Genomic DNA, 14,541 nt, shown 5'->3' on the forward strand with positions numbered 1-14,541 from the left:
GTTTGTTGTTTTATCCCTGAAAGTTCAATAATGACAACATTTAAACAATTGTACGGCAGGGCTTTAAAATAAAACCAAACTAAACACGAATAGAAAGAATAAGCAGGCTACTGTAGTGTGTAACAATAAATAAAATATTCTCAACATGTACATGCCCTGTTATATAGTAATTTCTGCATGGTAACAACTAAAAACAACTGATGGCATGAAAAAAGAAGAAGAAAGTATACTACTCTGTAAGACATGATAACAAAACATGACTGAATCCGTGCACGGTAAATTGCACATCTACCTTATTGTGTTGCTCTAAAATGAAAGACCTTTCCTTGCAGAGCATCTGGAGCAGCGTGAGAGGAGACAAGCTGTTATTCAGCAGCGACATTCACAGATCGAACAGCTGCGTTACTCCAAAGATTTCGCTGACATGGCAGTCATGTCAGTGACTTTCTAAAAATTCTAAAAAATTTCCCCTCGGGGATTAATAAAGTAAATACCTACCTACCTACCTACCATGTGTCTCAATGTCTGTAACACACTTACAGGTAAAAGTTACAGGGGATCAGTAGGAGTCTCTGCAGGGATGTTCGAGTTTAAAGGCACCTTCTGGAGTTTTTGGCCACTAGTAGTGCTAAAGAGCAACGCTTTTACGAGCGGGAGTGCGATTTGTCTGAGATCGTGCACCTGCAAAGACATGCGGCTGGTTTTCCACCCTTTGAGACTACAAATGAAGTGCATTGAACCACAATACTCTTTGATTACTAACTGCAATGTGTCCACATCATATTGGATCAAAAAGTGTCAGCTATCAAAAGCAGCCAATGAGTGCTGTCAGATTCTTGGACACGTCCAGGATTGGATTTTTCTTGATCTAAATTAGGAAACTTTTTGGATCTTAAACTATATCTTTATAGGGATTATATTGGAAACAATATTTCAGACATTGCTCAACATCATCCTCATGCACAGTTGGTCTCGTCTTCTATTCTTTGGAAAGTAAACCAAGCATTGCAGACCCCTGTTTGGTGTTAAATCATCATTTTAAGAAAGAACTACATCTCTGCCCCCCCAAACAACCTTTCATTGTAACTCATAAACTGATTATTCATATCCAAGGCGATGAGAGCAAATACATTGTTATTATTTAAAGATTTTTAACTGAGGATAAAGTCTCCTGATTGATCCGCTGTCTTTTCACCCGAACTTCTGCTTCACCTTAAATGCCATTTTGCTGCATCCTTAAAAGTAAGTGGACCATCACAGTAATGCCTATTGGACAGCCGCACTAATCCCATTTCCTCTTGCAGCAAAATGTAACGGGACTGATCGTCTTTATGTCAGCTGCACCTCAGGTATAACAGGATTGGGGAGCGGCCTGGCTTTTGGCACAGCAACCAAAGACGGCTTGGCACATGTGGAGACAGAACGGTGTCTGTCGTGAAGTTAAAGACCGGCGGATTACTGGAGAGAAACGAAAGCACCGGTCGGCGTACGTACCATGTCCTTCGTGGGCGCCAGCATCTCCTCGATCATCATGCTGTCCCGCGTGAAGGAGCTCCGGTTCAGCGTGTTGGACCTATCAGAACTGAAGGAACGCAGGCTTGGTGTGGTTGCCGTAGTAGTCACGGGTTACCAAGACAACAGTCACAATGATGGAGAGAGGAGGTGAGGAGGAGTTGGGAGGGGGGTGGAGTGTAAAGGAGTATGAAAGTGAACAGAAAAAAACAAAACAAACATAAACACATTAAATGCATGCAGCTTCCAGGAACCTGACTGTGTGCCACCAGAGACAACAACAACAACAACAACAACAACAGCAACCACAAGGCAAGAAGGAACCATCAAAGGTGGCAGGAATTGATGCTAATTTGTTTGAAGATAATAAAATAACTCCAGAAATCCAGATGCAAAGGCGAAAAGAGAGTTTGTAAATAATACTTCTTGGATGAGTAAAGCATATTGTGCAAAAGAAAAACGTGTTTTTTCTAAACTGTTTACACCCACGTTAGCGTTTTCAGTCTTAGCAGCTAGCTTTCCCACCCTGTTGAACACAATTCAAACACTACAAGCCTGAGTTAAGCAGAGTAGCTTATGAAAGTGAAGTATGGATGGACAATGATGATGGTGAAAACATTTGCAGATAATTTAGCTGCTGCAGTTTTGACTCGCCCTCATCTTCAGACCACATTAAACCATCGTCGTGCATTTTGTCAGCGTCTGTCATGGTGTCTGTTGTGGGGCATTCAGATGCACTTTTATGAGGCAAATAAAGAGCATTCCTGAGCAATGACATGTGATGAATGTTCGCCTGCAACATCCCAACAGCAATTTACTACAGCAGCTATTATCTCTGCACAAGAAAACTAATGCGACCCGACCAGAGGAAGTCCTCTGCAGCACAACTACATGATGACGTGATGAAACAAAGCAGCTGTAGTTGCAACAAAGGTTTTTTTTTTTTTACATCCTCTCATCTTAAGACAAGAAAATAATAAAATAATTTTGTTTAAATTATCACGAGACAAAATGGTTGTTAGGTGAAGACAATCATGCAATTATCTCTGAGAAATTGAATCATTTAAATTGATAATTGAGGGAGAAAACCAGAGCTCCAACATCACGGTTGAAGCTTTAGAAAACTCCATGAAGGTCGCAAATCCACTTGTCAAAAAAACCAGGATTAAAGATAATAATAAGAAGTGCAACCTTGGCTGCTCTCAGCTTACATTTAATATTTAAAAGACTGGACACCATCTGACTTTACTGCAGTGATCCAGCATGTGTGTCAGACACCCTGACCATGTGCCTCCTAATACACTTATTAGATTACAAAGTCAGGTTGTGCAGCTATTGAGTTCAAAAGGGTTACACATGTCCTGATAAAATAGTCCAAATGAAATGCACTCATGGTAAAGGACACGATAAACTTAATACATTAACAGATGCATGTATTTACACTTTTCTCCTTTTTAAAGCTGTGACTCCATATCTGCATATATGTTAGTTTTTAATCTGTCTACTTTTTAAATGTGAGATCACACACTTTTATATTAAAAGTACATCTCAAAGTGGGTTTAGACACTAAACTGATGACATATCAGTTCAGGTCCCTGGAAGCTCGATGAAGCGATACTCCAATCAAAAAAAACAAAAAATGAAAACAAAAATGATGCAAAGCTCCACCTTTGTGGCGAAACCCACAAAGACCCAGGCATTAATGGGAACCGCAGTCAAAAAACACAAATGCAAAACACAACGACAGGCTAATCTAGGACAAGCAGAGAAACCCAGCTGAGCTCAAAAGGAAGAAGTCAGACAGGAGATCGAACCACGAGACACAACACGATGCCTGGTGTTAAAAAAAAAATCATCACGTTAGTAGTCGGATGAGTCGGAAACACAGTAAAATACTGCATGGGTTACACTGGACCACAGAGGCATGACACTGGTAGCGACTGGGGGGTTGTAGGAGGGGAGAAGGAGGGATGGGGGGGGGGGGAGAGATGGGTTTGGGATTCGGGGAGGTAAAGGGGGGGGGGGGGGCCTCTTCATGCCTGAATGGAGCCTTACCTGACTTTGGGACTAACAGTAAGAAACGGACATGAGGAGAGAATAAAAGATCGTGAACAAAACAGAGGAGCGGAGAGAGAACGATGCAGAGAGGAGAAGCCGGAGCAGCAGAGACGCAGGCTGGAAGGATGATGCCGACTGACGGACGGAAACCTGGAGCCTGGGTCCCATTTAAAACTACAAACTCAAGACTATCAGAGAGGGCTTCATCTCAGAGATCACATTATTTATTGTGGATTTGTTTTCTCTACACATTGTGTGATGTGACGGACATTTCAGGAATCTCCAGAGATTTGCAGTTTGTTTCATGTGTGTTGCTAAAACCTGAATTTGGAAAAAAAACATAAACCTCTTGTCTAATAGATAATCCCAAAAGACTCCTGTTTCAACACACACACACACACACACACACACACACACACACACACACACACACACACACACACACACACACAGCCCTCTCTCTCTCAAACAGTGTGTGTTGATCTAACCCAGTGCTCGAGGCCATGGGATCGAACATGTTTCTAATTTCCTGTGGTTCAGTGTCCATGTGTGTCACCCCTCAGATATTCAATAGCCCCTCCCTCTTTAGCGTGTTGCACAAGTGTCAATATTTTTATGTGAGCATAAAGTTCAACAGCCAGAGAGGGTGAACTATGACCCCCCCCACCCCCACCCCCATACCCATGAGGGGGAAATCTGTGTGTGTGTCTGTCCTCTAACTTCCTCTGGATAATGTAAGAATTAATTTTAGTCCACAAAGTTTTATAAACAGGAAACAACTTCATATGAAACTGCTAAAAAAAACAACCTGCTGCAGCCTCTTCCTGTGAGTCGATGACTGTTTGTGTGGAAAAAAATGGGATTTTAAGCTCATGAGCGTTCACAAGTTCTTGTTGCTCCACTCAAATAAATAATTACGTTTGAAAAAGACTCTTCAGTGCGTCTTTACATCAAATTAATTGCAACACATGTTAAATAACCATTAATAAAGACAAACACGTCAGCAGCAACAAAAAAAACACATTTTTCCAAAAAGATTGATGTCTGAAAGAAGACAGGAGAAGGACAGTGGCTGATTTCCTGTTTTGTGCTGGAACACAAATGATTTCTCTCTGTCCTCTAAAGCAATACATCAATTTTAAGAGGAATCCTACAAGCAGCTGATCTGTGCTTGAAGGATCTACTTCTGTGTTTGAAGGATCTACTTCTGTGTTTGAGTTGCCTTTAGGTCTCCGTTTACATACTACTAGATGATGTAGTGACGATGAGGGGCTGGTTTCTAAGGCTCAGTAACTGTTGCTACAGTACACTGGCAGGTTTACATCCAATTTTCCACCATAACTGCCCACTAGATCAAATGTTAGACTTAATAACTACCTCATGCTCGCTGGTGAACTACTGCCGCTGGCCAACAGACTGCTGTCACACACACACAAAAAAAAAATCACTATCTGAACTTCTTTCTGCTGTTTTCTCCCCACCAGACATTATTTAATTAGTAAATAAAATAATTTCTTCACCGGCATTAAAAGTGACCTGAGAACCTTTCTGACAGTTGGCAATCTCATAGCTTCAGATAGTTTATTCAAAACAAATCTGGACCATTAATTTATCTCACAAGTGACTTTAAATTATTCCTTTTTTCTTGAAGCATTTAATACTCCAAACAGAGAAAAAACTAGAGGCCTCCTGGATGTATTGAGAAAGCCGGACACGGCGTCACCACTCAGCCTCGCTGCCAATCCCAGAGGTGAGTTGAAGTATTGCAATTAATAAAACAACGTTGACGGGATGCTTTTTAACCACAAACACGGTTGGTTTGTTCTCTTTTTGTATCACAACATTTTGGGAAACACCAAATGCACCAGGAAGTGGGCGCCGTCTTTGAAATCTGGCGTCCAGTTCTTCTGAATACATCCGGGGTCAGAAGAGGAATCCTACACACATTCATTTTGCCCCTGAAGGTTTTACAGTGAGATTGAAATGCTGACGTGACAGCTGTGATGTCAGGAACTGTGTGTCATAACGACCGGAAACAGTCGTGTCGGTGGTTGTTGTACTCTGGGCGTGTTTCAGTGTCTCACCTCTGCGACCGCGCTCCCACGCTGAAGCCCATGTAGCCCTCCTGAGGGAGCGAATCGTCCCCCAGCTCCCGCAGGTCCTGGGGGGCCAGATATTTGTCCGTGTCCCCCGTCATTGCATCATCACCTGGTGGTTGGAAAAAAAACACACACACACAGACACACACGGAGGCCGAAGAGATTAATTTAACAGAGAGTTGAGTTTCCATCTTGTTCCTCTCGTCTGCAGCAGAAACGTAGTCGCTTCAGAACCCTGTCTGCCCGGGTTCCTTCGAGCAAAACACAAATCCTGCTTGATCTTTACCATGAATCTATGCTGCCCGCTGTGTTATGTATGCATGCAGACACACACACACACACACACACACACACACACACACACACACACAGAGCCTCTGTTAGACAGACAGATCAATGCAACCTCAGCCTGGAGGCTGTTTTCCAGTTCAGCTCTTTTCCCCACAAAAACACTCAAACAAAAGCCTCGCTGTCACTAAAAAGCTTTTTGTTTCCATCCCTGGATGACAAAAAATGTCAACAGTCACCGGTGACGCTCGGACACAAGCAAACACTTCTGCAGTTCTTTTTGTGCGGACGTCACTGACTTCAAGTTTCCGGTTTAAAGCGAGTAAAAGAAAAAAAATAAAATAAAACTACTTTTGAAAAATGTCATCACATCAAACACGTCATTCAAGCGGGATACAAAAAAAAAAAAGAAAAGAAGAAGTGGTTAAAGAGTTGAGCCGTACGTTGCAGGTTGAGCAGGGCAACAGTTAGCAGCACGTTCCTCCACTCAGACGTACTGTAGGTCCGACTGATGAACCGCTGACCGCAGAGTTGAGAGAGCGAGGGGAGGAGAGCAAGTGCATGCAGGGGCAGAGAGAAAAGGAAGGCATTCCTGCAACCACAAAGCAACCGAGGACCACCCCCCCCCCCCCCGCCGCCCTCCTCCTCCTCCTCCGAGTGTCCCCCTCACCTCCTGCTGCTACAGCACCCCTCCCCCTAAACTTTCTCCGTCACACACACACACACACACACACACACACACACACACACACTTTGCAGACCCCATCTAGCGACATTCCAGCCCATTCTCTGGGAATCCTTCTACTTTCAGCTTCCACAACTCACCTCCCGCTTTGAAGCACTTCATTCGGCCACCGCTCGTCCAGTTCGGGGGGGATTTTCTAACTTTTCCCTCTCGACTTAGTTGCCTCCCTTCAAGCTCGCTGTCGCTCTGCCGCACACACGGTCTGTCTCTCTCTTTCACAGCCCGCCGCTCACACAAACAGATCGGCTTTCTCCCGCCTATACCCACCCCTCGCCAGGATTATCCAGAATGTGTGCGTGTGTGTGTGTGTGTGTGTGTGTGAGTGAGTGTGTGTGTGTGTCGGGACAGACACCTAGAGCTCACTGCAGGACAGAAATAGTAAGTGGGTGTGTGACTCAGACTAAGTTGTCTAAACTCTGCTGCTGCATCCGCAGGAGTCTGTACGGCACAATATGAAGTGCATCCTCAGTTTTGATCGCGTAACTTTATATGTTGTTGTTTCTGCATTTGTTTGTCTTCACATGTAATTGTTGGGTGAAAAGTTGGTTGTCACTACGCCACGACTTTGAGGTAAACTGTGAGTTCTGGTGATTGAAGGCAGCCGGTGACATAAATCTGACAAGTGTCAAAAGATTTTGACTTCAGTTTGCAGCAACGTGACAGCTGCTACAACCACCTGCAAAATAACCAATCAGGATGCAGCAGGAAATGATGCAGGATACACTGGTTGATACTTTAGGCACCCACAGACAGGTGTTTTCTTGTTCATAATCATGAATAAAGTGTCTCCACTTGTATTTTTTTAACACACAATTTGACATCCTTTATAAATGTGATATCGTGCAGTCTGATACCTGCATATATATCTTCAAAATTCCTCTTATTCCTCTTTCTGATCCTTCATTTTTCACACCAGTCTGGTAGCGTGACACTTTGCATTTCAGTGAACAAAGTATTTGTGTGAATAACAAATATAAGTTTGAATCCAGGCCCAGATTGTAACTGAGATTTTTTTTTTTTTAGACCATCTTGCACAGTGAAGCTTTAAAAGGGAACTCCATCGATTTAGTGATGCACGTCCAACAAAACAGTGGAATCAGAGCGACAGAAAAAAAAAAAAAAATCTCCTTTTTTTGTTCCGTGTTGTTCTTTTCAAGTTCTTTCTCAAAACTGGGTGAATTATTATTCACAAGGCAACCCGGCTGTTTTGCTGGTAGCAGCTAATGTTGCATCACGCAGAGTTGAGGATGTGGAGAAAGAAATCTCGCAGACTCTTGTTTTTTTTAAACTCCAAACCTCCAGATCATTTTCAGATTCTCAGACTTTGATGTCGGCGTTCTCCTCAAGAATCAAGCCAAGTCTCGCATTTCAGATCAAAACACGAGTTCATTCAGATCTGACTTCCGACCATTAAAACGACGAAACATCAAAACATTTTCTGTCCGACGTCGTGTTAAAACATGTTTTTCTACGCAGCAGCTGAGACCTCACACGAATGAAATTTTGAAGGTTAGCAGCTGCACAGGGACCTGCTTTTTTATGTTGCATTCAATATTAAATGTTCCTGCATTTTGCCAAATCAAAACTTGACAGTTGGTGCTTTCAAGTCTGAGGGGAATGAAGCCCAGTGAGTCAAGTCCAAGTCCAACTTTCCAACCCTCTTTTTTTTTTTTTTTTTTTTTATTCTACTGAAGTCTGACTGGAGCCTAAACATAAAATCATCAGTTTATCTATCTAGCATGTTACAGTATATATTGATCCGTTGCCATTTGACAAGTGAGCAGGTTTCCCTCTTTTAAATTCTATATTTAGAATACGAGATGCCAAAAGAAGACGCAGGCGTAAAGGGACGAGAACGTAAAAAAGCAACCGGGTCGTTCAGTGCGACTTAAATGATCGGAAAGAGCAGAAAACATGTTGTAACTATATTCCTGCCGTATGAATCCTTATGTGATTCAGATTTTATATCCACGTTGACCAAATACTAAATGAACTTTACAGCCCTGGAGAAACTCTTCAGATGGCACGCAGCTAACGACAGCGCAGGGTTTACGGGCCGACCTGATTTAGATCAGAGACCATGTGTGTTATTGGAGATGTTAATCATTGCCGTTACACTGCTGGTATGTGAGCCTGTGAGTGTGTGTGTGTTCATGTGCCTAGAGTTACACTTGATGTATTTTTAGATCAAAAATCAAAAGGTGGACACTCTGATGAAGGTCTAGAACAAAACAACGAACCAGTCGCGGCAAAGTGACGGCAAACATGCACAAAATGACACATGGAAAAAAAGAAGAAAAAGAAATCACACAGGGAGTTTAGTTGCATCAGTTGAGCTGTACCACTTCACACTGGTTATTAGAGTTAGTTATAAATCACAGGTTTCTTTGTAGGACTTACAGGAGTAGCTGATGCAGATATTTCCAAAATCCATCTCTGTTTGAACACAAACAAGCAGAACCAATTATTTTATAATATTTGCAGGCTACTTATGAAACATTTATCTCCTCATTTCAATGATGAAATAAGTGCCTTTATTTATTTCTTATTTTTATTTTATTTTCCCTCCTTAAATTCTGTCTCGTCGTCATTTTCCCACCATCTCCTGCAAGCTCTGTGACGTCATCGAAATAATCATACAGAGGAAACTATAACTCATTGAACAGACCTCCACTTTATGCCATTCTTTACAGGGATCTACGTTACATATATTGTATTTATATTCTATCAAATGTGCTGTAAATGACAGCAGTTGAAACTCCAGCAAACCTGGTAATGTCATGATATCGTTGCACACATCTATAACCGAGTGAAACTGGAAATGTGGGTTTTCTGTAGGCTGCTGACATTTAACGGCTTTAAAAACCTCAGACGGCGAGAGGCATGTGACAAACTGAAAAAAATGAAAGATGACCATTCTTTTCCCATCCTCGCAGGCTCTCGGGCGAAAACACCAGAAAGCAGGACGAGCCGAACGAAAACGCAACAAACGACTGATTTAAAAATCGCAATATGTCAATTCCCAGTTCCCTTCGTTCATCTGCGTGTCACAGTCGGTCAAGAGTTTAAGTTCGGCTGCTTTTGAGTCACACCAGAGACCGGGAGAAAAGAGATACACAAAGTAAACACTCTCACACACACACACACACACACACACACACACACACACACACACACACACACACACTGCTGCAGCTGGTTCAGCAATGTTTGCTTTGGCCCGAATGTGTGAAGCTACAATGGAAGCATCACTGACAAGCCCCCCTGGAGACAAAGGATCAAGTGTACGTGCCGTCTACTTCCAACGCCGTGAAAAGAAATCTGCCACACACTCCAAACACTCCGCACCGCTGCCGTATGCACACGGTCGGCATGGCAACCAGCAGGGAGGCATATTTTTTTTTTTCCTGCATTTCGACGCATGAGAAGTACCGGAGGCTTCGCAAAAACACAGCGCGAGTGAAGCGAAAGGGGGGAAGCAGCAGCAGAAAGTACTCGAGTACAGTATCACACGTGAAAAGTTGCAGGATGAGAGGTTTTGGGAAACATTTGGAAAAATATTAAAAGACAAAAAGACTCCAATTTGAAGGCCCACAGCAGGTACATTAACTGATTATAACCTTGTAGAAGATATTAATATCAACGCTTTGCCTTAAATATAAAAGCCTGCCTTTACGGCAGTGAAACGCAATCCAACCACAGGATTGTCCCATTTTCAGTTAAATAAAATAGACATATAAATCTTGACACCACTGCAATAGGGTTAATAAGGAAAATCAGAGATGGGAAATGTTCAGAATAAAGAAGTGAGAAACGAGAAGAGTTGTAAAAGAAGAGGATTTAAAGAAGAAAAACAAAAACATGAATAAAAATGAAAAATACCTTCTTCCACATCAGAAAAATAGTCCTCTGTGAGCATTTCGGGGACATTGGCTTTATGGACTGTGTGTTCGGGATAGAGGAGAGTTAGAGGAAGAAAAAAAAAAGAGAACCAAAAAAAATATGGAGAAATTAATTTTTTGACAAAATTAGAGGCAATGAAAGAACTGAAAATGAAAGTGCTTACTGTACATTATAAATGGGTTCGACATAACATGATGACATAAGAAATAAATAAGTTAATGATGGAAAAACAAAACTTGAATCACTCAGCAGCAACAACAAAATATGTTTCCTTGACAACAACAAAGGGGGAAAAGCACTTGGACCTCACCCTGTTCTAGTTTAAAGACCAAATGGGACTCAGGCTGATGTTTTATAGACTTTGGCTCTCCCTTCAAGACTTTGTGACTGAGGTTAGGTTTAATGGAGGATAACAGGCTTTAAAGTCAGATTTACACATCAATAAGCTGTAGAGTGACGCCTCACCTTCGTCGTCGGACATGTCCAGCACCTCGTTCATGGTCTCAGGGACGTTCATCTTGTGCTTCTCTGTCACGGTCTGTCGAACAGAGACAGGATCTTAATACGACGCTGATGTTGATATATGCGTGGGATTTTTACACGTACCCCTTCATAACTTTATTTTTTTAAACTAGTTCAATCCTCAATATTCTCAAATAAAAGATGGTACTCAAATAATCCAGACAGCACAAACAATATTAAACCTGCGTAAAAAAACAACAAGGGTGGTAACTTGACCAGGGTGGACATCATGCAAACTTCAGTAAAACAACAATCACAATTTCATTTCTTTTTGCTGTACTTTTTTCTGAACTTAAACTACTGTCAATAAAAACCTTTAACTTCCTGCAGATGTTTCAAAATAAAAGTCTTTTTAAAGATACATTTATTTCGATGTGCGTTTACATTGTTAATTTAAGAAATTACTCAGTGAGTGTAATTTTTTATTTTATCATTATTTTTATTGTTAGTAGTAGTACCAAGATTACCAGGAAAGAAAATATCCTCTGTGCCACTAGAAGGCTTTTATTATGAAATATTTTTGGAGGAAGTCTCACTGAGAATAGCTCGAATCAGAATAAAATTTAAAAAAAAAAGGCCAAGTAGAACTGACATCTGAACGTATATTAAGTAATGAGGTGAGCATGGAGGAAGTGTTGAGTCGTATCAACAGCAAACAGCATCAAAAAATTATGACTATTAGAATATAACCATACTAACACTCACAAGAAAGCTTGGCAATAAAGCTTGTCTCTTATCACAGGCCTTGTTAAATGGGAAAAAAGGCCACGAGATGGTAATTCAGAATGAGAATGTTTGGACATTTATTTATTGAGCTGTGTTCTGACTCTGATTAAAAAGAAAGAAATGTCTTTATAGGCTTGTTTTATACCGCAAAGAGAAAGATTCGAGAAGCTCCACATTTCAGTCAACCAGACCAACATGAACTGCGTATTTTAAACACACGCGTACCTGAGTGGTGAGCGTCTCCTCTGTGACCACCTTGAGTGTGTCGACTACAGAGATGTAGCCGAGCCTCCTGGCGATGGACAGAGCACTGTTCCCATTCTGGATTAAAAAAAAAATAGAAAATAAACAAGGTGAGAGATTTTATTAGGATTAACTAAGATCAAATGATTTCTTTTCTAATATAATTGCTACCTCTGGTAGAATTTAGAGAAAGAGAACAGAAGACAGTTTTGAGGCAGATTAAAACATTTAGCAGTGATTAATACAGTTTTTTTTTTTTTTTTTTTCCTGAGTGTACTCACAGCAGTGAGTTCGTTGGGCGACGCTCCGTGGTGCAGCAGCATGTTGATGATGTGTGTGTGTCCCTGCTGTGCAGCTTGATGGAGAGCCGTGTAACCGTTCTGCAGAGGAGGCAACGAGAGATAAAAGTTACATACACATACATCAAAATGCATTTATGATACACACGCAATCAGTGCTGGGGAAACACTATGAAAACATGCGTGTGCTCAAATCTCAAAACGGTTACCTTGGTTTTGGCGTTGACCTTCGCCTGATTTTTCAGCAGGAAGTTGACCATCTTCACGTTGCCATAGTGACAGGCCACATGGAGAGGAGTGTATCCCAGCTGATGACACAGAGGAATGTGATCAGCGAACAGATGATCAACCAGACACTGGTAGAAGTACTGCATCTTCGTTGTCTGACTAAGAGGTGAGCTCTCATCAGCCAGATGAACTCTGTGTGCGCAAAAGCTGGAAATGATCCCTCATATAACACACTTGACTACTCACGAATACTAAAAGGTGTGACTAATGGGACAGATGCAACATGCAAAACCCCACAATATTTAATCTATGGTGGTATGAAACAGGAAAAGAACCAAAATACTTGATCACTTTAACCCTAAAACAAGAAGACACTGTGATTACTTTGGTCTCAGGGTCTATGGTCGCTCCCTGGTTCACTAAGACCTCAGCAACGTTGACTTTATCCTCCTGGGCAGCCAGGTGGAGCGGAGTCAGACCAGACTGAGGATACAGAGAGGAGACAGAGAGACCATTAAATACAGAGAAAGACAGAGGGATAGAAAAGTGCCGAGTACCGGACGGTACAACTGAGAAAGAGTGAAATAAAGCAAGTTTTTTAAGCAAGATGGCAGGTTTGCACATTATGGTGACAAATCACACGGGACAGAAAACATCAAAAACTGAATGCTAAAAGAAATAAATGTCAAAATCTTGGAGTCTTGGATAAAGAAAGTAAATTTTTTTAACATAAAATAAAGGTATTTAAAAACATACACTATACATTGTCATTCATTAATCTCATCTAAGTACCACGTGTGCTTGTGAGAGCCAGACATCAGTCAGTGTTCACGCATGCGTCTCGTACCTTATTGCCCGTGTTGATGGGAGCGTCTCGGGCCAGCAGCAGCGTCACGATGTCCACGTTGCCCTCCTGCGCCGCGAGGTGCAGAGGAGTGATTCCCTGCCGCGTCACCGTGTTGGTGGAGGCGCTGTACTCCAGCAGCGTCGTGGTTATCTCCATCTGGTTCTTCTTCGCCGCGATGTGGAGCGGAGTGTAACCGTTCTGCACAACAAGGAAGAAGAGACTTTACTGGTTCTCCTCACACCAAGATGATTCATGGTGAAGCTAACCAGCATGTTTTATGCCTAACAGACGAATATGAGCGCAGCTTCTCATCGAACACTTTGCCAGTACAAGAATCAGTGCATTTCCAAAAATGTGTAAATATTCCTTCACAATAGTTTGTCCAAGAAAATTTTTAATCAAAAACTAACAAAATAAGTGGTTGATGATTTTTGTTTTTTCCTGTGTAAACATAAATGTGATGATCTTCAGTGTAATTTTGCATAAAGCTGCAATGTTGTGATGTTAAATAATTAAACTAGTTTCAGAAATATTTTCCATCCCAGTTCTCTTTCCTTTATTCCTTTGATAGATTAACCGATTGATTAACATGCACAATATTTTAACCACTTATATAAGATAGATTAAGATATTCCCTTTAAAGTATTAGCTGAAAATCATAGCCAGAAATATTTGTTTTTTCAGTGTTTGATCACAGAGTAAAAGTTATTGGAGCGTTGCTGTGTCAGCGTCAGTTCTCTCTGGATAGATGCTGTTAGAGAGGAAGGAGCATCCAGCCAGCCTTTAGAGCAGAGAGTAATTGATGTGGGTGACTGAAACTAGGTCATCCTGCTCTCACCCCGAGCCACACAGAGAGAGGGGGAGAGAGGTTTTGGTGCATTAATGCATTAAGGACCCTTTTATTTCACCTCCTTTCGACACACTCGCTGTGGCTGCACTCTTACCTTGGCAGCAGCGTGCGGTGAAGCTCCCTGGTTGAGCAAGAGCAGCGCCACCTTCTGGTTATCGTAGTGCGCCGCCACATGCAGTGGAGTTAGACCACTCTGAACACACAGACACAGGCTTTGTTAA

The 14,541-nt window shown here is 41.8% G+C and overlaps 1 protein-coding gene across 1 annotated transcript in view; it reads right to left on the reverse strand.

The window, feature by feature from the left end:
- Positions 1–14,541, reverse strand: part of LOC138204714 (ankyrin-3-like) — a 96,513-nt gene that overhangs the window by 36,295 nt on the left and 45,677 nt on the right. The window contains exons 17-28 of the mRNA XM_069160148.1: positions 14,415–14,513; positions 13,471–13,668; positions 13,008–13,106; positions 12,605–12,703; positions 12,378–12,476; positions 12,079–12,174; positions 11,071–11,143; positions 10,585–10,644; positions 9,103–9,138; positions 5,655–5,778; positions 1,495–1,597; positions 293–337 (exon numbers count right to left, since the gene is read on the reverse strand). Coding sequence (XP_069016249.1) covers positions 293–337; positions 1,495–1,597; positions 5,655–5,778; positions 9,103–9,138; positions 10,585–10,644; positions 11,071–11,143; positions 12,079–12,174; positions 12,378–12,476; positions 12,605–12,703; positions 13,008–13,106; positions 13,471–13,668; positions 14,415–14,513 — 1,131 coding nt within the window. The remainder of the gene's footprint in view (positions 1–292; positions 338–1,494; positions 1,598–5,654; positions 5,779–9,102; positions 9,139–10,584; positions 10,645–11,070; positions 11,144–12,078; positions 12,175–12,377; positions 12,477–12,604; positions 12,704–13,007; positions 13,107–13,470; positions 13,669–14,414; positions 14,514–14,541) is intronic.

The sequence above is a fragment of the Embiotoca jacksoni genome, unplaced genomic scaffold (genome assembly GCF_022577435.1).
Source record: "Embiotoca jacksoni isolate LCO1_2020_lvr unplaced genomic scaffold, fEmbJac1.0.p SCAF_26, whole genome shotgun sequence".
Classification (NCBI taxonomy): domain Eukaryota; kingdom Metazoa; phylum Chordata; class Actinopteri; family Embiotocidae; genus Embiotoca; species Embiotoca jacksoni.